Below are 24,467 nucleotides of genomic sequence, written 5' to 3'. Positions count from 1 at the left end.
CATCACAGTTTGCCGATAGCTTTGGCAAAAACTGTGGAAAAGGTAGATAAATTTTTTATTTCATATTACAGGTAGGTGTTATACTCAGTTCAAGCCATAAGTAATAGGACACATATGGCCTAAAACAAACATCAGTGATGCAAGATAACAGCACAACTGAGATGCCTCTCAGGGTCTGGAGACCCCACAGAACCACTGGCTTTAGAACGTCTGTGGACCAGTGGTACGTAAAAGAGGGGCAGGTTAGCGGAAACAAACCTGCCCAGAGATGACAGTAAAGAGTAGTTCTAAACCACCATCGTGATGTGATTCTGGAAACCAGGCAACTAAAAACTCAAAGTTGAAAACCAAAGAGGAAAAGAGACAGAAACAGAAGAGCAAAACGCAAAGGAAAAAATGTTCATATCCCAAAGAAAGATTTCCAAGGAACACTTCTAAAAACGATAAGACAGGTTTTAGATGGAAGTTAATTACAACACTGTCTCCCTGAGAACACTGCACTTAGGGCTGCGAGTCTGAGCCTGTGGGGCCTGTAGGCCGCATAAGCACCGCCAACACCCCAGAGCCTGGAACCAAGAAAAGGAAACACTGCCAGGACCGGAAGGTCTGACAACCACAGCAGGGCAATGGGGATAACGGAATGAGTTATCTTGATATAAAAACAGAGGAAAGAAGCAAACTTGCCCTGTCGGCAAAAACACAGGCTGCAGGCAGCAGCAGGTCAAAGTAAAATAACACCCCGAAAGCTAAACACCCATCAGTCCAGACCAGGTTTCTCCCTAAGTAACAACAGACCAAGGCCCATCTTGCCAACACCTCAAATCACTGGACACAAATCTGAAGCTCCAATTCAATAAATTCAAAGTAAAAAGGCAAGAGCAAATTTAGAAACTGTGCAGAAAAGACCACACTGTGAGACTGTTATCTTTAGAAAGGCTCTTGGCTGGTGTCTGGAAACGTACATTTGGAGAGGGTTCCTGCTCGCGGTATCTAAACTGCGCAATATGGTTTACACTCACAACTGCTTTCCTTCTGAGAGTCTGAAATTTTGGTGCTTGCCAGGAAGAGGGTGCCTATGTGACCAGCCCCAATAAAAATCCTGGGCTCTGGGTCTCTAATGAGCATCCCTAGTAGACAACATTTCACGCGTGCTGTCACAACTTGCTGCTAGAGGAATTAAGTGTGTCCTGTGTGACTTCACTGGGAGAGGACTTGAGAAGCTGGCACCTGATCTCCTCTAGACTTTGCCCCACGCACCTTTTCCCTTTGCTGATTCTGTTCTATATCCTTTTGCTGTAATAAGTTATAGCCATGATGATGACTCTACGCTGGTCCTGTGAGTAAATCACCAAACCTGGAGAAGTGGGGGGAATTTGGTGAGGAACCCTGACACAGAAAACTAAGAAAATAAATCTGAAATTCCAGACGCAGCTGGTGATGAAACTGAACTGCTTTGAGGCAGGCAGCCCTGGGGAGCAACAGGTGAAGGGAGGTGTGATGACCACTGGTCGGGCACCTCGTCTGCAAGGCGGGGCAAGCAGAGGTGCTGGCTTGGGGACCTTCCCTTTTCGTCTTGCTCCTCTGTCTGACAGTCCCTCTGGAATAACACACGTGGTTTTCACCTTGTTCCTCTTAACCTCTGACCTAGGTCATCCTTTCAACAGGCCAGACAGAATTCCTCAGGTTCCCCCTTCTGCCCAGGCCCCAATCCACTCTCCCGCAATTCAGCTCCAGCATCACTCGGGCTTTTTTGCTCCTCAAGGGGTTGGGGAGGAAAATTCAAGTACATTTGGAACAAGACAGTGCCAAAGCTGAAGGGAAGAGAGACAAAGAAAGACAGCAAGGGACTTCCCTAGTGGTTCAGTGGTTAGGACTCCGCGCTTCCACTGCAGGGGACACTGGTTTGATCCCTGGTCGGGGAACTAACACCCCGGAAGCTTCAGCTGGCGGTCAAAAAAAAAAAAAGACAGACAGCGAAGGCAGTGTCTTTCTGCTTCAAAACTTTATAATCCCACTGAGAAAACATGAAGGAAAAAAAAACCACTCAACAATACAAAGCTCCATATGTGGGATGTCAAAGAAAATAAAAACCACATGGTGAAGAATTCTGTCAGGCAACAGATCTCGGAAAGCTGGGTAAGAAGAGCACACCTGGAATGAGCCACCTTCCCAAGGAACAAGGTATTAACCTTAAAGAGGTGGAGCAGAGTAAGTGAAGGAGGTGGTGTCACGCCATCTCTCCAGCAAGCCTCTTTCAGAGTTATCATCATCGTGTTTGTGACAGTCACAGGGCATTTCTGGTTATGTGGCAGATAAGCCATAACGCTAACCTTATGATTACTTTTTTTAAATTGCAAGCAGAACCAAACCTAGAGAGGAAGCAACCCTCAAAAATTCAAGTGAACCAAGAGAGACTTACAAAAACACTAAAATTCAATTGGGAAAAATCCTGGCCAAAAAGCATTTTCAGCCTAAATGCTGACTTTCCACTCCTATCCAAAGTCCTCTGATAAACACCTACAGCTGCCCACCCACACTCCCCCCACCAATCCCCCGCCCAGGCCATAAGGAGACACTGGGCAATTCAGTCACTGCCTTGCTCATCCTGGCGTCTAAATGAGCACACTAGAGATGATACAGTATGTAGACACCAGCCAAAACCAGCTATTAAGGCTCTCTAGGCAATGTTCCAGAAGAGCAAAGTGCACGTGTCAAATGACCCATGTCAAAGTTACTGAGGGTGTAAAACTTCTGTTTACTTTCTCATCTCAACCAGAAGATACAGGATGTGCAAGGAGGGACCGAACCTCAGAGAGAAAGAAGACAGATCTTCCCGGTGTCCCTGATCACATCCTCACTCTGCAAAACTTCCCTCAGCCCCACGTGCCTCAATGGTCTCAAAGAGGCTGCTCTTGTAGAAACTTAGCTCAATTTTTTTCCCTACCTCAACTGACTGGAGAATTTTCTACAATTTTGGGCTCTCCAAAATGCCTAAACTGGTATTTCTGGTGTAGTAAGAAAGCAACAATTGTATACTCTAAATGGTTATCCCTTTAAACAATTTCTACTTCAGCTTTTCTTACCTTGGTTAACTCATAAAGCTTTAAGAAAATACAAAGGAAATCTTATGGTAGAGTCATTCCACAAATATAGTTAGAGAAGGACATTCTGGTTTAAACCCAAAGTGGATATGGTTCGTGGGGAGTTCCCTGGCTGTCCAGTGGTTAGGACTTGACACTTTCACTGCCGTAGCCTGGGTTCAATCCCTGGTCAGGGAACTAAGATCCCGCAAGCTGCGAGGCACAGCCAAAAAAAAAAAAAAAAAAAAAAAACCCCAAAGTGGATTCTTGAAATATTTTCCATCTCATGGTGCAGCTCTTGGTTGCATAGCAGTAAACTACCGTTACAGCACAACTTCAACTGATTTCAAAGAAAGCAGTTATTTTCATCCTACCCACTTTCAGAGAGTAACCCAACCTAATGCTCAAGTTCCTTGCAATCATTTCTTGCAGACATACCCAAGAGACACAAGGTTGGCGGTATCTTGAGGGCAACTTCCTGTCCTATTCATCTTTGCAAACCCCAGTGCCTGGTCCATGGTGGGCACTCAATGTATATTTGTTGAATAAGTAAATGATCAAACTACATCTAGCCCACTGCCTGGTATGTATTAGACGCCTGATAACATTTCCACAGGATGAGTCCAGTGTTCTTTGATTCTATTCATCTACTCCAAGTAGGGCTGATATTCCTCTCCTACTGCTGTGTGTCTAGACGGGCTACCACCGGGATAGAGTCAGGATGCAGACAGCCTATCCCTTGCCCCCATGCAATCCATGTCCAACCTGAAAGCTGCATGACTCTCATCCCAGACTGGCTCAATACGCTGATGCAACCTTAAGCATGGCCAGCAGTCAGATCTTCATTCATGGCTTCAGCTACACGTGGGTTTGAAGGCAAAAACCAGAAAAAACAGAACAAGAAGTGCTGTGTTTTTCTTGGAAGCCAAATAACTGTACTGGGGTATACAAACAATCTGGACAGCGGGGAAGCCGTCAAATAGTTTGGATCAAAAAATGCAGATTATTAGGAAATGCTTTCCACCAAATGACCAGAGGTCACAGACGAGAACTTTGGCCTCTCAGAGGTGAGCACTTCTGCTCCCCCGCGCCAACACCCGCACTCCCCTGGGGTGGAGGGCAAGCACCATTTAGAGTCCCGTGCTGGGCACAGCTCCACGTGCGTTCCCTTTACTACTACTGCCTCCTGGTGGCTCAACACCGTGTCGCGGCTGCTCCAGGCCCCGGGACAAGGTGAGGAACAAAACAAATCCCCTGCTCTCAGAGAGGTTTCACTGCTCATAAATTACCCCGTTTGGTCTGCACAACAGCCTTTGGGGGAGGCACTGTAACAGTAAGCAAAGTCTGGATGTGATGGGGCTTTGACGCTAGGGCCGCCTGTATCCAGAGCTCACGTGCTGGCTGCTCCTGACCCCGAAAGGCATGGCTGGATCTGACAGGAACAGTCTGAGACTGGGCAAGGGCCACACTCCGGAGCCCGTCTGCCAATTGTGAGAGAGAAAAGTTCCTTAACCTCCAGAGGCTGTCTCCTTACCCATAAAAATGAGCAGCAGAGCTGTTGAGAGGATTAAAAGAGTTCATATACACTAGGCACTGTGCCTAGCATATCACAACAGCTTAACGATTTTACTCTAGGCAGCCCCCTTCCTTCTTCTGCAAGGGTCCAAGGCCTAATGCTGGATCCAGGTACAGACTCCAAAGGTAAATTACTTTATTTTGCTTTTAAAATTACATCATCTGATCTCACGACTTGTTCCCTTTTTGGTTTTCATTTTCAGATTTTCTCTTCTGTGTCCTTCCATTTTTACAAACAGGCTAGGATCTCTCTTCATTTAAAAAGAATGTTTAGGGACTTCCCTGGTGGCGCAGTGGTTAGGAATCTGCCTGCCAATGCAGGGGACACGGGTTCGATCCCTGGTCCGGGAAGATCCCACATGCCGCGGAGCAACTAAGCCCGTGCACCACAACTACTGAGCCTGTACTCTAGAGCCCGCGAGCCACAACTACTGAGCCCATGTGCCACAACTACTGAAGCCCACGTGCCTAAAGCCGGAGCTCCGCAACAAGAGAAACCACTGCAATGAGAAACCTGAGCACCGCAACGAAGAGTAGCCCCCGCTCAATGCAACTAGAGAAAGCCCATGTGCAGCAATGAAGACCCAACACAACCAAATAAATTAATTAATTAATTTAAAAAAATAAAAAGAATGTTTAAAAAGCAGGGGGGACACCCACAAGCTTCCTTAGCCACCTGAAGCTGGCCTTCGCTTCACCACAGAAATCTTTCAATTACTGGGGGGGCACAGTGGTATGTGGAGCACGAGTTCTAGAACTGGACTTCCTAGGTTTAAACCCTGGCTTAGCCACTTACTGCATAACTTTGGACAAGTTATACAGCCTCTTTATCTATGATTTCCTGATCTGTATAAGGAAAACAACAGTGCCCATTTCATAAGATTGTTGTGAAAATTAAAGAAGTTAAAGCGTTTAAAATGTATAGACCAATGCCAAGCACAAAGAAGGTGCGCAATGCTTGTTAGATGTCACTTTCGTTACTACACTTTGCACTCTCACTTTCCCCCTGAGCCATGCAATTCCTAAACCCTAGCGATGAGGCTTCCTCCACCACTACTGTGGTATGAATGTACAGATAACTTATCAATGGTCTTCTAAGTGCTAAAGCCAATGCCTGTTCTTTGGCTCCATATTCTACTTTTCCACAGCCCTACACTGCCAGTTAAACCATCCTTTTTGAAACTCTCCAATTTCTTATCTGTATTTCCTATCTGTTCCTTTTAGCCATATTAATTCTCTCCATCTTCTCAGCCTTTAAACAAAGGTATCCTTCAAGGTTCTGCTGCCACTATTCTTTTTCTCTGTCTTTATATCCTTTCTTTCTGGAATCTTAATCATTTGCATAATTGCAGCTATGTATGAAACCAGCATATTCTGTCCTAAGCTACAGTCAACACCTTGACCCTAAAAACCAATTCTCCTTGACCTTCATTAATACTACCACTATCCTGAGGGTCACAATTTGCTGGACAACACTTTTTTCTTAACCTCAACCCTTAATTACATCCAAAGAAATTATATCCACTATTCAAGGCCCATTTCAAAAGCTATCCTCTCCATGAAGGCTTTTTCCAAATGAATGTCTTCGTTCCTCTGTTTTGAAACCTTAGACCTAGACTTTTACTGCTGTTATTATGCTGCTTCATACCAAAGTCAGCTGTGTCATGTGGATCTTTGTCTAACGATCTCTGTCTGCTCTTAGATCTGAATCCCTTGATAGCAGACACTGATCTGGTCCCTGTGTCCCCTAGCACTCATCACTTGCACACGGTGGTTGTCCAATAAATAACTGCTCAATACCAGGTGCCTAGAGCGCAGTGACCTGAGCCCGTGCTCTCCTCCGGCCAGACACTTCTCCCTCACGCTGCTTCACAGCTCCACGACCCTGCCCTTAGGTTCCCTCCACCAGAAAGCACCTCTCCCTCACTGTTGCCTGGGGGACTCTAACTCACCCTTCATGATCCAAGAGAGGCCCTCTCTCCTTTAGTGAAAGCTCTCCCAACCTCTAGCAGAGGTGGTCACTCCTTTGTGCCTCTACTGATTTCCAGATACAGCAGGTCTTTCCTGCAGGACTCCAAATACAGAAAGAAAATAGAGTGCAGAGCTGGTGAGAGCCACCAGCTACCAATGGCCACTCAGTTATGTAACGGTAGCCAGAACCCCAGGATGTGAATACAACAGAGAAATCAAAAACAAATGGTCATAAACGATTTCATGTTGTAAAAATCTTACAAATTTCAGAATAAAGGTCATAAACCAATGAGTATGTAGGAGAAATTCCAGATGTGAAAGATAAATTAGACATGAAAAAGCTGACCAACACCAACTCTTGATGATGAACTCAAAATAATACCTAAAGACCTTTTCAAAAGGGCTGCCGTATCATCCACTTCTTCAGAATCTGAAGTAGCTGTTACCACAAATCCCAACATAGGGTAGTTCTGGCACACTCTTAACTGCAATCCAACCGAAATTTCCAGTAAATATAAATTTCATATACATACATGTGGTGCAATGTATACATATGCCTTTTTTTAACATGTACTTTTTTAATGTTCCTTTTCCCTCACTCTAAGAAGATATATCTTATATGTAATATCATATCTTAAGGTATTTAAACCACTAAAACTTTCATCTGTGTCAGGTGACATCCCAGACATGATAAGCAGGCGATCTGTGCCTTTATGACAATTAACTGTTCATACTTGTACTTCCTCCTCTGGACAGCAAGCAATTCAAGAGCAGCAACCACTGTCACCTTCACCCGCCCCAATGCCTGGCACAAAGGGACACAATATTCATGAAAAGAAGGCATGAATAATAGCTCCATTTTTTAAAAGCATCACTTTGTAAATTATCTTAGGAATAAGTTCTCAAGAAATCATGACTGGTTTTGCTACTAGAAACTATAACAAATTTTACAAACCAGGTTATTTTAGAATTATGAAAAATCACACTCTTAGTTTGAAAAGGATAGGAAGAAAAAAAAAGAGTTAATAACTGGAGCCTTTAGTCAATTACCAAGTGAAAAAAATGCCACAAAAATGCCTGTTATTTTGTGAGCAGTCCAATCGTTTTCTGGCACTGGTGGAGATGCCAGGCAAAAGGGGAACTGGAGGGCAACCACCGTGTAATATGACCACCTCTGTAATTTCAAAACTGGATTTATGTTTCATTTCCTCCAGCATGTCAATGTGTCCTGTACCATTTATGAAAGGGGCTGTGGGCAAAGACACACACAGCCCCTTTGACGGACAGGATGTGTCCGTCCATCCTGTGAGGGACACGTGCGTGAGCCAGGTCAAGGATGACCACAGACATGTGACATAGGTTTCTCTTCAACGTATGTTTCTTCTCTATCATAGTAGAGAGAAAGTGAGGCACCTTAATTTCTCAACTACTGCAAGGTCAGAGATTGGCAAAAGTATTTACTGTTCAGCTTTATTAGCTACAGATGATCAAGATCTTCTGTTTTTAGAGCAGGACGATCAGTGTGGTGGCTTTCACACTTTTTAGCCATGAAATCCTTCCTCATAAGAATGTATACAGAAGAACAATACATAAAGCATGGGTCAGGGAAGAGGGGTTTTGGGGACCACCAAGGAGATTCACTGAACTCCTAACCCTAAAGTCTATCAGAGCATAGTGTAAAAACCTCTGATCTAGTCACATGTTAGGATGGCTATTATTAAAAAAACAAAAACAAAAACAAAACCCATAAAATAAGTGTTAGCAAGGATATGGAGAAATTGGAACCCTTGCACACTGCTGACGGGTAAAACAGTACAGCCACTGTAGAATATGGTATGGCAGTTCCTCAAAAAATTAAAAATAATTACCATATTATCCAGCAATTCCACTTCTGGGTATATACCCAAAAGAACTGAAGCAAGACTGTAACACAGTTACAACCGTAACACAGTTGTAGACCATGTTCATAGCAGCATTATTCACAATAACCGAAAGGTGGAAGCAGCCCAAGTGCCCATCAATGGAGGAACGGACAAACGCAATGTAGTGTGGACATGCAATGGAATGTGATGCCATTAAAAACATTCCAATGCAATATTATTCCTTATGAAGAAAAGAAATTCTGACACATGCTACAACACAAATGAACCTTTAAGATTTTTAGGTGAAATGAGGTAGTCACAAAAGGACAAATACTGTATGATTCCTCCTGTAAGTAGTATCTAGAACAGTCAAATTCAGAGACCGAAAATAAAGCAATGGCTGCTGGGGGCTGGGGGAGGGGGAGATGGGGCGTTATTACTTAACAGGCATGCACTTAAATGCCACTGAACTGTACATTTTTAAATGGTCAAAATGCTGTCTTACTTTATGTATTTTTTACCAGAAACACACAAAACCTTTAATCCAACACAACACCTTCACTTTACTGAGAAAAGAAACATTAACTAAAGCAAAAAAAATTATTCGCCTAAGATCACATACAGGCACTAAAGTGTTCTATCCAAAATATAATTCTGTAAAAGGCATTTCTGTCTACATTACTAACTCCATTAAACTTTTCAGTGGCTCCCATGACCACAGAATAAAAGTTCTTACACACGGGGGCTTCCCTGGTGGCGCAGTGGTTGAGAATCTGCCTGCCGATGCAGGGGACAACACGGGTTCGAGTCCTGGTCTGGGAAGAGCCCACATGCCGCAGAGCGACTGGGCCCGTGAGCCACGGTTGCTGGGCCTGCGCGTCTGGAGCCTGTGCTTCGCGGCGGGAGGGGCCGCGATGGTGAGGGGCCCGCGCACCGCGATGAGGAGTGGCCCCCACCTGCCGCAACTGGAGAAAGCCCTCGCACAGAAACGAAGACCCAACAGAGCCATAAATAAATAAATAAATATTTAAAGAAGAAAAGGGAGGAAAAAAAAAAAAAAAGTTCTTACACATGGCATGCAAGGCCCTCCAGGAAAGGGATCCACCTCCTCTCCAGACACGCTGTTCACCGTCGCCTGAGACTCTAATACCACCACAAGGCTCGTAGTTGCCCACATCTGCTACTGCCTCTCACCTCCAGGACTTTGTACTGCCCATGCCTTCTCCCCAGCTTCCCCTCATTAACTAAGCCTGAGTATCACTTCCAGATACTAAGCATCCCCACCCCAGGATCCTCTTCGTCCCAGGCAAGGTGTCTCCGTGTTCCAGTAATACCCCTGCATACCCTTACCACTCCACCCACCACGTCGTGTGATGATCATCCGTTTAAGTGCTGTCTCCCCTACTCCTGGATTCTGACTAAACGTCATTCTATCTTTGTCGGCTGAATAGACCCTGTCTGGCTGGGGTGGGCCCTCAGGAAATGCTGACTGAACAAATACATCTGGTGGGAAAAGCCAGGATGAGATTAGGTCTCCTGAAGGTCCAAGGCTCTCTTCATAGGGTTGCTTAGGGCCTCCCCTCATAATGTGAAAATAACTATACTGGAGTTCCAGTTCAAGGCAGTACAGTAGGAAGATCCTGAACTCACGTCCTCCCATAGACACACTGAGTCTACAGCTACATATGGAACAATTTCCTCTTTAAAAAAATCTAAAGAGGGGCTGAGTGATGACTACACATCAGGCAAAAGACAAGAAAACCACAAGGTGGGTAGGAGAGGCTGGGATACAATCTCATCATAAACCCCATGCAGGGAGGGACCTTGGAACCTGCAGCTTCTCCCTGAAGAGCAAGGGGCTTGCACCCACATCAGGCATCCCAACTTTTGGGTCATACACTTGGGATGACTCTCCAAAACTTCTGGCTTTGAAAACCAACAAGGCTCATGTCCCAAGACTCACAAGACTCTAGCAATCTGAGAAGCCACTCTTAAAGGGCTCACACGCTCAGGTTCACACACTCCAGGGCAACGCTCAGAGGCAGCTGATCACACCAGACTTAAAATAAAGGAAGCTGACCTGCTTATATTAAAGTGTCAGCCTAAAGGGCAGGCATCTAATTTCACACACACATCTAGAAGCCGGCTGTAACACTCTCCAGGTACGGAGACCGGTAGGCACCATCTCTGCGCTCTCCCTGTGCCATTCTCCAGAGCACCAGTGTCTTCTGGTGGGAAGCTTTTGCCCGTGTCTGGTGCCCCGATTTTTGTGGTTGCTACTAAGCAGTGCCTCTTGACCGCCTGCCTCTGGAGGCTATAGGTGAGTTTGCATTCCTGGCCCCACAGGACGGTAATAATTGGTGTCACCCAGAAAGGAGCTCATACCCGTCTGGCACCCGGATTTTTGCTACTGCTGCCAGGGGACACCTCTACATCGCCTGGCTCTGGTGGTCAGTGGGGTTCATGTTCGTGGTTCCCACAGGACTGTAACCTACAGAGAAAGAGTTCTTAAAGGGCCACCAGAAAAGAGCTTATACACTCATCTGGTGCCCTAATTTCTGTGGCTGCCACTCAGAGAACACTTCCAGATCACCTGGCCCTTGTGGCCAGAGGGGCTTATGCCTAAGGTTCCACAGGACTGTATGTACCTAATTACTTTTAAAAGCTGATGCCTGAGGGCCTGGCTTCCAGGTGGCCTGAATCTAGATGCTGAGATTCTTCCCTTTGGGACATTAACAGGACCTGGCACATCCTCAACTACTAAGAGCTGCTAAAAACACAACAGGGTACTTGGATAAGCATAGAGGTTTGAGACAACCAGGAGCTGAGGCAGGGATGAACAACAGGGTTCACCTTCTACATGAGGTCACTCCTTCAGGGCTGGGAGAGGTGACTGCTTCATCTACCGTTTAGAGTCAAGCAAACTGAAGAAACAAGAGGAATAGGTTCCAAATGAAAGAACAAGATAAAACCTCAGGAAAAAAACATAACAAAGCAGAGATAAGTAATGTTAACTGATAGAGTTCAAAGTAGTGGTCATAAAGATGTTCACCAAATTGAGTAGGAGAATAGATGAACACAGGGAGAACTTCGACAAAGACATGGAAAATAAAGAAAGTACCAAACAGAAGTCACAGAGCTAAAGAATACAATAACTGAACTGAAAAAAAAAAGCTATAGAGGTTAAACAGCAGACTAGATGAAGCAGAAGTAAGAATCAGTCAACTAGAAGACAAAGCATAAAACTCAACCAATCAGAGCAGCAGAAAGAAAAAAGAATGAAAAAAAGTAAAGATAGCTTAAGAGACATTGTACAACATCAAGTATACTAACATTCACGTTACTTACTGTGTTCTAGAAGAAGAGAGGGAGAAAGGAGCAGAAAACTTATTCGAAGAAATAATGGCAGAAAAATTCCCTAACCTGGGGAAAGAAACAGACATCCAGATCCAGTAAGCCCAAAGAGTTTCAAATAAGAAGAACCCAAGAGACCCACACCAAGACACATTATAATTAAATGTCGAAAGTGAAAGACAAGGAGAGCTGCCCTGCAGATGCCGGACTTGCGGGCACCACGGGTGCAGCTGCCCTGCTGCACCTGTGACGCTGGGGCAGAAAGGAAGCGGCTACTTCTACGCTCAGTGCTCAGAACAGTGGGCGCTTAGGATGGTTTGTAGCCGGACATCACCAAAAGCTGCGTGAGGAAGCACCTTGTTTCCACATGCACTTGCAGTGGGAGCTGTGCACAGGCCCTTGAACACTTTGATATTCTTTTTCTTTATAAAATAAGGCTTGTTGTGAGAATTAAATGAGATATGTGTACGACCACATGGCAAGCTTTGGGCACAATGGGATTGACCAGGAGAGGGTCTCCTTACTGGAAACGATTGTTCTGTTGGTCTGTCTGGTGAGGACTTTTTAGGAATCCTTGGGCAAGTGTGACATGCATCCCTGGCTGAGGGCCGCTGAGCTGGTATCAAGGCCCTGTTCAGGGCAGGGTCCTAGGCGGGGACGAGGGGGGCCCAGAGCCACCTGGTCCACAAGCACTCGTGCTCTGAGGACCTTGAGACGTGTCACCCTGGAAGGAAGGCCAGAGGTTCGCTCCTGGCATTTGTCCTGTTGATGAAGCAGAAGTCGGGCCCCTGTGTGGAGCCCCTCGATGGGCCAAATGTAACCCTATAAAATGATCATCCAAACCAGGGGCGTCCTGGTCTCCTTGCAGGTGGAGAGTGCATTTTGCTATTTCCCGAAATGTTTAAGTTGGAGGGCTGAACAAAACCTGTAGGTCAGTGGCTCTTGACTAGGGGCAGTTTGTCCCCCTCCCAGGGCACATGGCAACGCACAGGGCAGGAAAGGGGTAGCGGTGCTGCTGGCATCTAGTTGGTGGGGGCCAGGGCTGTGGCTACATGTCCTGTGGTGCCCAGGACGGCTCCACAGTAAAGCTACAGGGTCCCAAATGCTGATAGGGCCAAGGCTGACAAACCCTGCTACAGAAAATATAGTTTGGGAGGGATTCATAGATTGGATTCCATTTCTCAGGTCCGTGGGCCCAGCTCGGTCCTGTGCGGCTGGTCAGTGGAACAGACCTGCAGGTGTGGCTCTTGTCACTCTAGGACTGGCTTCAGGACAGATCCTGCTGATGAGACCAGGGCACCGCCCTCAGTTCCGCAGGAAAGTGCGGCGGAGTGGAGCCGGGGGGGGTGTGCCCGACTCACAGCATGGCGGCCACACACATCCAGTCTGCCGGCAAGGGCAGTGGGGAGCCGGGGAAGTCATGGCCTTGGGAATGTCCTCTGATGAAAAAGAACCTGCAGGCTTATCAAATAACTTTTGTGTGGAACATTGGTGTGTTGAAAAGCAGTTGTGTGTGCTGTTCCCCCCAGTGTGAATCAGCAGTTCTGAGGCAGCAGGCGTGATACAGAAGTGTGAGCAGAGACCGTCTGGAATCCCCAGACTCCAGGGAAACTAGAGGTGACAGCAAGCCAGTGAAGAGGACAGGAGTTAGGGGGCCGGTGGCAGTGGTGGCAGCCCAGCAGGTGCCCCTCATCTCAGTGTCCTAATCCTGGCTCCAGCCGGGTGGTCAGGGGAGCTGCAAAGTCTTCTGGGCAAGCAGAGCCCACAGTCCTGAGCTGTTCTTCGCTGTGTTTGGGTCATCTCCCCCCAACCAAGGGGAGAAATCTAGATGAGGTTTAAGGATTAATGCTTTAAGAATGTGGATCTCATAGCTGAAACCTTGGAACACGTGTTTTCAGCACAAGGTGCTAAAGTGAACGAAGGATTTAACACCTTTTCAAGGAGGGTGTCTCCATGCGGGCAGAACTAGAGAATAAATAGGTGTTAAATAAAAAAAAAAAAAAAAAGACAAGGAGAAAATATTAAAAGCATCAAGAGAAAAACAACTTGCTACACACAAGGGAACCCCCAGTAAGACCAACAGCAGAAACTCTGGAGGTCAGAAGGGAGTGACACAATACATTCAGAGTGCTGAAAGAAAAAAACTTCCAACCAAGAATACTCTACCTGGCAAAGTTACTGCTCAGAGTGAAAGAGTTCATCACTACTAAACCAGCCTTACAAGAAATGTTAAAGGGGCTTTAAGCTGAAAACAAAGGGCACTAATTAGTAACAAAAACACATATGAAAGAATAAATCTCACTGGAAAGGTAAATATATAGTAAAAGTAGATTAATCATTTATAAAGCTAGCATGAATGTTAAAAGACAAAAGTCGTAAAAATAACTGATTATAATTAGTCAAGGGATATACAAGATAAAAAGGTGTAAAATGAGACATCAAAAACATTAAATGGCGGGGAGGGTATTAATGTTGAGCTTTAGAATGGGATCAAACTTAAATCGTTATTAAATTAAAATAGACTGTACAAGTTGCTGTATGTTAAGTCTCAAGGTAACCACAAAGAAAATTAAAAATCAATGCAGGGAACTGAAGATATTTGAAATATGAATATAAGAATTCATAATCAGAATCTATAAACATTTCCTACAAATCAATTAGGGAAAAAAAGGACAACATGAGAGCTAAACAGGAATGAAATTTAACAGCATATTACACAAGAATATATCTATATGGCCAATAAACACGTAAAAAGGGGTTTACCTCACTAGTATTGTAAGCGGGGAAATTCTAATAAAAATACAATGAAATGTCACTACACCCACCAGAATGACTAAACTTTAAAGGAACAACAATATAATCCTATAGAGCAAAGAGAATCTTCATACCCTGAAGGCAGAACTGTAAACTGGTATAACCACTTTAGAAAAACGTTTGGCATTATCCACTGAAGTCGAATATATTCATATCTCGTAATCTAGCAAGACTGTAATTGAAATTGAAATTGTAATTTCACCCAAGAGATATGTGCACACATGTATGTCAAAAGACAGGACCATGACTGTTCACAGCAACAGTGCTGTGAGGGTTAATTCCAGCAGGTCTAGAATTAGCCTGAGTTGTTTTGCTAAAGTTCCTGCATCACAATGACCCCTGGTCAAGGCATGAAACCTACTGATTTATAGTGTTGCTTTGTAACCTTAAGTCTAAAGTTTTGGGGTGGTTTGTACCAGCTTATCAGCATTGTTTGTTGATAAGAGTGATATTGATGATTCACACCTGATTTGATTTTTTAAATTACATTATTGAATTTTCTCTTACTTAGAAAAGAACTTCAGGTGTCTTGGAGGCAAGGAAATCAATCACACTCATTCTTCTCAAATTATTCAGTGATAAATTATCCCCAGCTTTCTGAGGAGATGGTAGTGGAAGAGTGGATCACAAAAATAAAGAGGTCTTTTTCCCTCCTCCCATAGACAGAAAAAAATGTTATTTTTTCAATAACTAAGGAGGACTCTCCCTGGCACTTTAATCTGAGTGCCAATAATCTGAATGAACCCACTGAGAACTCCTGTTTTATGTGACAGTGACCTACACTGTAAGACCTTGAGGACAAGCAGTCTGCAATGGAAAAAAATTTATTTGAAGGCTATGTCCTCAGCTCTATGACTTCTCTAGCCCTGGTGGAGAGTAGGCTTAGCCAGAAAGAAATATTTTTTGGACAAGGGTGCTCAGAGCTGTAAAAATAGGTCCAGTGAACAGCACACTTGTCAAAGCCCCTGAGTACTCCAGCCACAGGGCCAAGGAAACATGCCAGGCAGAAGTTTGCTGGATTTCTCTATTTTTGCAAACATACCACCAGCTTTGAAGCCCCTTCTCTGAAGTATAATTTGAGTGGAGAATTTGTGAGAATTACATCAACTGGTCCAGTGAGATGTTCCACGTGCCCCTATACTACAGGAGGGCTGCACTTCATCAACATTACATTCTCTCCGAGAAACGGCAAAGTTGTATGTACCATCTGCCAAACGCAAATTCTGACTTCTCGATCCCCAGAGTAAGTATTTGGCCCAGAATAAGTACACGGAGTCGCTGCACCCCATGAGGCTGCTGCGCCCCGGAGGCTGCTGTGCCTTTGCATCCAGGCCTGCCCTTGGGTTCTCATGATTTGATCCAGGGAGGAAAAAAGTCATAAATCAGTTGCATCTCTCACAGCTGGCAAGTCTGGATTTATGATTGTCTCTGATTGTGCAATGCTGTGAACTCTGCCATCAACACAAGCTGTCTTCACAAACTTCAACAATCAGAAAAAGGCATTCCGTTGAGGCTTTCGACCACCACCACAGATAGCTGGTTTGTACTTAAAACAGTTAAGTTCATTGGCTGGCCTCTTTTTTTAACTTAGATTTTTATATTTTAAATAGCATTTCTAAAAAGCCAAGGAAATATGCCTCCATTTTTAAGTGAGCCTGTTAAATACACAATTTTTTTTTTAAATTCAGTAAGCATCTGGGTTTGGTAATGTAGAGAAAATAAATTCTCTCCCTGGACCCTCCACTCCCATCTCCCACAAATTCTGGAAAGGAGATGGGATAACTGGACATGTCAGTGGCATCAACCAACTCTTAGTTATATTTAAGAATCTCTGAAAGACGTTGCCAGGATGCACACTTTCTGAGTAGAAGAGAGAGCTGCAATTCCAAACTGCTCTCTCAGAAGATTAATATGGCAATGGGTATTAGGATGAGTGTTTCTTTCCTATTAGATTCTGCTGAAATGAACCAATTAAGATGTTTCCTCAACAATTCAGGTATCAATGCCTGGTCTAGGAATGACAAAGCAAAGAACAGGGGAAACAGCTCTCCTCGGAGGAAAGCCTCAGAGCCTCTGCAGTATGGTGGACGCTCTGACAGCAACCCTGTCTTTGGAGTGCATGAAGTGGCTAGAAGATCAACAATGGCAATCACAGAGGGAGGAAACTCTTTGGGAAAGCTGGAGAGAACAAAGAAGTCACGTGAATTTGAGTCTATTATGGGCAGAAAGATAGTAGCAGAGGATGGAGATGACCAGCAGGTGACTCTAACTTTGAATCTAGAGCTGAAGAGAGGTCAAGCTGATAACTGTTGATTCCAGATACCCACAAAAAATCCCCCTGCCCATGGAAGCCATACTTCTCCCCACAAGACAGCAGAGGCCAAAGGTGCAGGTAGAACTGTGGTCACTGCAGCCACAGGGATCTCCAGCAAGCAGAGCAGTAGTTGAGAGACCCGAGTTCCAGCCCCTGCTCTGCCTCTGACCCTTAACCCCAAGTGCCATCTCTGCAGGGATGAATATCATAATGGTCATATGAAATGACAGAGACATTAAAGTACTTGGAACAGAAAAAAATGTCACATCTGTAGAGTGTTTTTTAAGTGCCAGGCTCTGTTGCAAATGCTTTATGACTATGAACTTACTGTAATACCCAAATACAAGTGAACAAAGCACTAAGATTATCTCTCTCAACAGCCCACACAATTAGTCTTAAAATCTTTAGAATTGTTTGAACTCTCCAGAGCTCCCTATCATATCTTCAAAGACAGTTAAGAGAATCTAAAATAAGAGAAGTCATCACCAGATTAGACCTGATGGATCTACATAACAGCAGCTAACATTTACTGAACAGTTACCATTGAAAACACTAGTACAGTCTAAGCACTTAGCTCATAGAACTCTCAGAACACTGAGACAAGTATCATTATTCGTAGATAAGGGAAGAAGCAGAGAGGGGTTAAGAGACTCGCCCAAGATTCCCACAGCCAGGAGAGGAAGGGCTGGGATCCAAACTCCAGCAGGCACCTTACAGCCTGCTCACTTCCAAGCATTAGACCACCACTGAGCGGAAACTATCACACAGTCAGCATAACCTAGAGGGAGATATAGAACAGAAAGCAGCAGCATTATCTTCCTGTGGTCCCAGGAGAGCTAGGCAGTGAGGTATGTGCCTAAGGCAGATATGGGGAGAAGAGAGAAGGAGGAGGAAAGGAAATGAGAAACTCAAGAAAGGGGCAGATAACAGTGAGGTGGATCTAGGACACGGCAGAGAAAACCCAAAACCTGACTGAGGTACCATTTCTGCTCTACAATATCCAAACATATTCTACGGCATTCATTTTTCTGCCTGTCAGCCCTACCTCTTCTACAGTATCTCCAGCCACACCCCAAGTCCAAAGACTAACATGCTGACAGAAGCTGATTTTACTGTCCCAGTACATCATGGATATCAGAGAACAGCCCAGTAATGAGCAACAACACAGTAAATGAGGCAAGAACTTCATGACAAACACACACCCCATACCCTTGAGGACAAAGTTAACACCTGGGAATACAACTATTCCCTCGGGCTTCCCTGGTGGCGCAGTGGTTGAGAATCTGCCTGCTAAGGCAGGGGACACAGGTTCGAGCCCTGGTCTGGGAAGATCCCACATGCTGCGGAGCACCTAGGCCCGTGAGCCACGACTACTGAGCCTGCGCGTCTGGAGCCTGTGCTCCGCAACAAGAGAGACCACGACAGTGAGAGGCCCGCCCATTGCGATAAAGAGTGGCCCCCGCTTGCCACAACTAGAGAAAGCCCTCGCACAGAAACGGAGACCCAACACAGCCAAAAAAAAAAAAAAAAAAAAAAAAAAAACTGTTCCCTACATGGGACTTCCCTTGTGGCGCAGTGGTTAAGAATCCGCCTGCCAATGCAGGGGACACAGGTTCAACCCCTGGTCCCTGAAGATCCCACATGCTGTGGAGCAACTAAACTCGTGCACCATAACTACTGAGCCTGAGCTCTAGAGTCCGCGAGCCACAACTACTGAAGCCCAGACACCTAGAGCCTATGCTCGTCAACAAGAGAAGCCCCTGCTCGCCGCAACTAGAGAAAGCCTGCGTGCCGCAACTAGAGAAAGCCTGCACGCAGCAATGAAGACCCAACGCAGCCAAAAATAAAAGAAACAAAACAAAACAAAACAAAAAACAACTATTCCCTCCATAAAGAACTTTGAGTCAAAATGAGAGCTTACAGCCAGGTGACTGTGCCAGCCTCCTGTGCTCCTAAAACTTCTCCTAGGCCACTGCACTGTTTTCAAACAAACGTCAACAGAGGCATACTCACTGTAGCGACAGAAAAGAATAAAGCTGAACAACACAAAGCAACTCTGATCATTCTTCTACTCAGCATCAGAAAGTTCAGAGTTGGGGGCAGGAAAAAGGAGATGGGCAAACAAATGCAGAGGCTGGGGAGAAGACTTCCAATCCACTTGAGTCCTCATCAAGCATCGCAGAGTACTACAAATGTCAGGGAAACGTGTACTTGTAGTAGTTTAGAATACCTCTCCCCTTGTTTTAATAGCCTAAGGAGCTCTCCCCAGAAAAATGTGCACTTTTTGCTCTTTAAGAGGAACAAAAAAAAAGCTTTGGATGTGAACTCAGCTCCAATCTCCTTCAAGATGCAAACTCTCACTTCCTCAAAGAAGTGTAGTGCACTAAAAGGAAGGTTGTACCAGAGAGGCAAGAAATCCAGCCCCTAAAATGCCATTCCCAGAAAGCCCACTGGTTTCTCACTAGTAAATTAACAAAAGCTATAAGCTCTCTGGGCTCCTCATATGAAAAAAAGGCTATGCAAGAAGCAAAGCTTTGACTCATTCTATAAATTGAAGACATGCACAGCTAATAACTTTCTTCTTTTTTTCCCTTTACAAAGCAAAAAGCAACCTGTCCCCCACTGAAGGGTCAATTACTGCTGGAAGCTTCTTTGCTAGCCTAAGTATCCAGCTGAAGATAAACTGGCAACCAGACCCAAGTCAGAATAATGGGCAAACACACAAAACAAGTTAACCTTACTTAAATATTAACCCACAGTTTTTGTTTTTTTGTTTTTAATTTAAAACAAGCAAAAGTAATGACAGGCGAAGTAGATACTCTTAGAGAATACAAATATACAAATGGCCTGTGCTCTGATCAACTATGTACAATTAAACACAGACCTCACTCGTCTTAAATTGCTTAATTGCTTGAGAAATGTGTCAGGCTCCCACAAAATCTACTCAGTTGTTTGTTTTTTTTTATCCTACTCAGCATGAACTGGAACATATGGCAAAAATGATAAATTTTTTTAAAAAATTAAAAATGTAAACAGAACTACACCTTGATTAAAATTAAAACTACTTCATGGGACTTCCCTGGTGGTGCAGTGGTTAAGAATCCGCCTTCCAACACAGGGGACGCGGGTCTGATCCCTGGTCAGGGAACTAGATCCCACATGCATGCCACAACTAAGGAGCCCATGAGCTGCAACTAAGGAACCTACTGGCTGCAACTAAGGAGCACATGTACCACAACTAAGGAGCCCACGAGCCACAACTAAGGAGCCCGCCTGCCACAACTAAGACCTGGTGCCGCCAAAAATTATTTTTTTTAATTAAAAAAAAAAACTACCTCAGAAAGAGTTCTGGAGAGTGAAGCTAAATGTGAATTCGTAGCATAAACTCAGATGTTAGTTTGTGCTTATGTTTTTAAGGCTTTACTGAGGAGGATAAAAAGTGCCTTTCCTCTTTTCAGAGGTCCCTGAACAAACTGCAGTCAACAACTGGCATTTGCCTTCAAGACTAAGCAAGACGGAACAGAATCACAACCAGTGCTCTCCATCTTAACATTACAGGCCTACCAGAGCAGCAAGGATCAGAGATGGGCGTGGCACGAGGGGACAATGACAAAAGGACAAGGGTAACACCATGATGGTCATAACCCTGAAGGCAGCTAACATTCTGTGAGCTCTTACTAGATGCCACTGCGCTAAGTGCTTGACGTGTGCTACTTCATTCAATCCTCTCCATACTCCTAGGAGGCTAGTCCTACCTCAGAGATTAGTAAAGCAAGGCACAGAAGTAACTTTTCCATGTTAGCACAGAGCCAGCATAGACCATCCCAATTCCCCACAGTGAACTGGATCCAATCTACAGTCAAACCACACCAACTAATAGCTGTGGCACTAAATAAGCAAAACAGATTTACCCTGTGACAAAAGCTGTAGGTCGAGGAGCATGAAGAATGAGGCAATACTGCCTCGAACAGCATGCTGCAGGATAGAGTGCAAAAATGGATCAGCTAAACGGCCGAAACCAACCAACTGGCTGAAAGTGGCAAACAGAGATATAATGCAGGAAAGTGCGGTTCCCCTCCACAGGATTAAAGCTGTCACCTACAGTGACTGAGGCTCTTTTAAACCTTGTTATGTAAGGACAGAACTACTGTTCCCTAGGATTGTCCACTATTTAAATCTTTGGTCCTTATCAAATTGTCATTCTTGAATGACAATTCCATTATATTTCCAATGTGTGGGATAAATAGCTTTCTTTTTTACCCCTTAGGTTTCAAAAGGCACGCCGCCCTGGTCCAACTACTCAAGGATTTGATCCACAAGTCCCATCATTGCCAATCTCCTCCCTCCTTTCTCAGATGAAAGCTCCAACACCATACCGATAATTTTAGGTGTTACGTATGTGACTTTTTGTGCAACATAACACTTTTTTGGCCAGTAGTGGATACAGTACTCCAAGAACTGAGCAACCGGAATTTGTACAAAAGCTGAAGTGATGCTTTCTACTTAGTTTCTAATCCTTTTCCACTGATTTCTTCAAGGGACCATCAACAATAGTTTCTGGACCCATTTCCTATATTGTTATTGGGGGCTTAAGGCCCTAATATCTTGTCGCTAAGATGTTGTTTAGATGTTTTTAAACAAATACATTATTTTATACCCTGCCCACAACAAATCTCATTCTCACAGCATAGGGAGATTTGGGTGGAGCAGGGAGATCCAAATGCACTCAACCTAAACTTTAAGTATCACGTAGTAGAATAAACTTTCATGTTAAAGGGACTTACTCCTCCCATCTCACGCATAATAAAGATTATGGGGACACCATAACCCAGCAGCCAGGGCATGTACACAATAAAAAGGGCAATATATGTCCAAAAACATGATCTGAGAAGAAATGGGAGTCAGAAGGATAAAACATCAATGAAATACAGATTTTAGAAGAAAATGCAATCAAATTAATATGTTGCAAAAAAAAACCTTGCAGTCTGGGAAGTTTTAAGATATATAATAAAGAAAAGATTTTTCTACAAAGTAAGCATAGAAGCATGGACTTGCCTGGAAACAGACACCACAAAAATTAAATTCCTTCATGATCACAGCCACTGAACTTGAGTTCTCCCCTAAGAAAACTTTGATAAATGCCTCCCCCGTCCAACAGTACCAGTAACAAAGGGCCGACATGCTAAGAATATAATCAGCTAGGCTATGAAAATCACGGTTCCCCAATACGAGCTGGAATGTAACCGCTAAAACTCAATCAGTAAAAACACAAGGATCACAGGACCTAGGAAATAGCTGCACAACTGACCCTGAATCACAGCTTAGTTGGAACCGGGCAGAGTCCTGAAAATGCACACTGAGATTAGCAACTCCTTCAGAGCCCTCAACCGCTCTGCCTCCCCCTCCTACTCTACCCAGCGCCAGAGGGCACTAGGTCAAAGACTTCTGGCGCAGCACTAGCGTGGAGTCCCAGGGCCTCACAAGCGCCGATTAGGTAACGTTACCAAATGCTACAAAAGTGCTGACTACTATTATTCTTTGTAACTCCGCAAGCAAACACTGGGAGAGGAGAGAAGACCATTTAGAAAGCAGAGAACTGCTCTGACAACGACTGCAGAATTATAAAAAACTAATACAATTAAAACTGATCGCAGTGCGGGTCTCTGGAAGCCAACCCCCGGAAACTGAGGCTCGGCCCAAGAACACTAGGTCTTCGGGGGACTGCAGACTAACAGGCCCAGACATTTCAACTACACGGGGGAGGGTCGGGGTGGAAATTCCCCGGGGCTCGCGTGAACGCTGGCCTCCGGGCCGGACAACCCCCGCCGGGTCGCGGCCCGCCAGCGCTTTCCTGTCAGGGCGGGCAGCAAAGCGAGCGGGGAGCGCTGCCCGAGGACTGCCCACCTGGGCGATGCCGGCGCCCATCAGCCCGCCGCCGATGACCGTCACGTGCTTGACGAGGATTTTCTTCGCTGAGGCCGCGGCGGTGGACGAGGAGGACATGGAACGCACGAACTGCCTGGTTACGAAAGCCATGGTGCAGACGGCGAAGGCGGCGACAGCGACAAGACCTGGCAGAGAAGACACCCGCACGCGACACAGACAGAGCAGCGAGCAGACGTCTGTGGGCGGAAACCCAGGAGCCCCGCCGCCCGCGCGCCATGGGCGACGCCGTGACGTCTTCGACGGCGGGGCGGAGCCTCGAGGCCCGCTTTCCCCATTGGCGGAGGCCGCAGGGACGGCGTTCGAACGTCCGAGCGCGGCGTCCAAGCCCACGTGGACTGGGGCGGGCCGCAGCCCTCTGCAGAGCCGGTAGACTCAGGTCGTCGCCGCAGCCGGTCGTGTGCGGATGAGCGGTTAGCGCTCCGGTACCGGATCCAGTGCAAGCCTTTCCTCGCAAAAGCCACGGGCCCCTTGTAAGGGGAAGTCCATGGTGTTGCCTTGTTAACTCCTCGCTTTTGATCCTTGTGCATAACTCGGCGCCGAGTAAATACGTGTTATTTGGCTGTGGCGATGAGGGAGCCCAAAATGAGCACCTTCCGTTCGTGTCACCAAAAACCAAGTCTAGGGATTATTTTAACCCGGTGCATATTGTTCCTGCTAAAAACGGAAGGAAACAAACTGCTCACACCCAAAGCAAATGTCTATAGTGACCCGTGGGTTCTAATGCAAAAATCAGGCCCACTAAGGGAAACAGAGTTTTAACCTTTAATTGCCCATTTCGACTTTACATGTTTATTAATGCAGGGAACGTGTGGACAATTTAAAGTCAAAGAGGAACCTTTGTGGAGTAACCGGTAATAATAGAAAGGCCAATCTTCTCCCTCGTGTAAATAATTTCTAGTTACTTACTTAGTACCTTGGTAATATAGAATTTTTATTAATTTATTTTAAAATATGTAATAAGGACCCACAGACTCACCATCCAAAGTCCGCCTCCTATTGCAAGTAACTTACATAGTGAATCCCGTGTTCACCATTACTTTGCTTAGATCTCATTTTTGTTTCAAATTCTGTAAAAGTGTGGGAGAAGTGCTGGTGTTGAGCACTCTTTAAGGCTTGGGACGTTTCTAAGGAGATCGTTACTGGCTGAAGACACTGTCACATCCAAATAATTAAAGTCCATTAAGTGCTAGAATGTAGCAAATGCAAAAACCAATAGGACTAGAATTGGAATAGGAAGATTACACGGAGAACCTAGTAACTTGAACAAATGAGTTAATTTATGAAGAAAAGAGGCTTCTAGGCACAGGAAGCAGCACATGCAAGGTAGAAACGTAAAAAAATATTGCCACAGGAAAAGGGTGAGGAATTAGGTATTGTTAGAGGTGAAGCTAGGATAGTAGATTAGGAAGATGCACAGATGATTCTTTCCGTGGATTTTAACTTCTCATTCTCATTTAAAAGTTGTGTTTAATGCAAGGCCAAACGTATTCTGATTATAGTGTCATCACAATATGTATTTTTTTAATGTGTGTAATGTAAAACATAACGCCT

The 24,467-nt window shown here is 45.0% G+C and overlaps 1 protein-coding gene across 2 annotated transcripts in view; it reads right to left on the bottom strand.

The window, feature by feature from the left end:
• The window catches only part of HADH (hydroxyacyl-CoA dehydrogenase), a 48,563-nt gene extending 25,425 nt beyond the window's left edge, over window positions 1-23,138 (bottom strand). Inside the window, exon 1 of one of the 2 annotated variants that reach the window (XM_082389145.1) lies at window positions 22,875-23,138. In XM_082389145.1, coding sequence (XP_082245271.1) covers window positions 22,875-23,006 — 132 coding nt within the window. In that variant the 5' untranslated portion in view covers window positions 23,007-23,138. The remainder of the gene's footprint in view (window positions 1-22,874) is intronic. The other variant, XM_082389146.1, reaches the window with a different exon arrangement.
• Between the last annotated feature and the right edge of the window lie 1,329 nt (window positions 23,139-24,467).

The sequence above is a fragment of the Balaenoptera borealis genome (genome assembly GCF_965194805.1).
Source record: "Balaenoptera borealis genome assembly, chromosome: 4".
NCBI classification, from domain to species: domain Eukaryota; kingdom Metazoa; phylum Chordata; class Mammalia; order Artiodactyla; family Balaenopteridae; genus Balaenoptera; species Balaenoptera borealis.
Note: the sequence above shows the minus strand (reverse complement) of the source record. Positions and strands in the feature narration are given on the sequence as shown.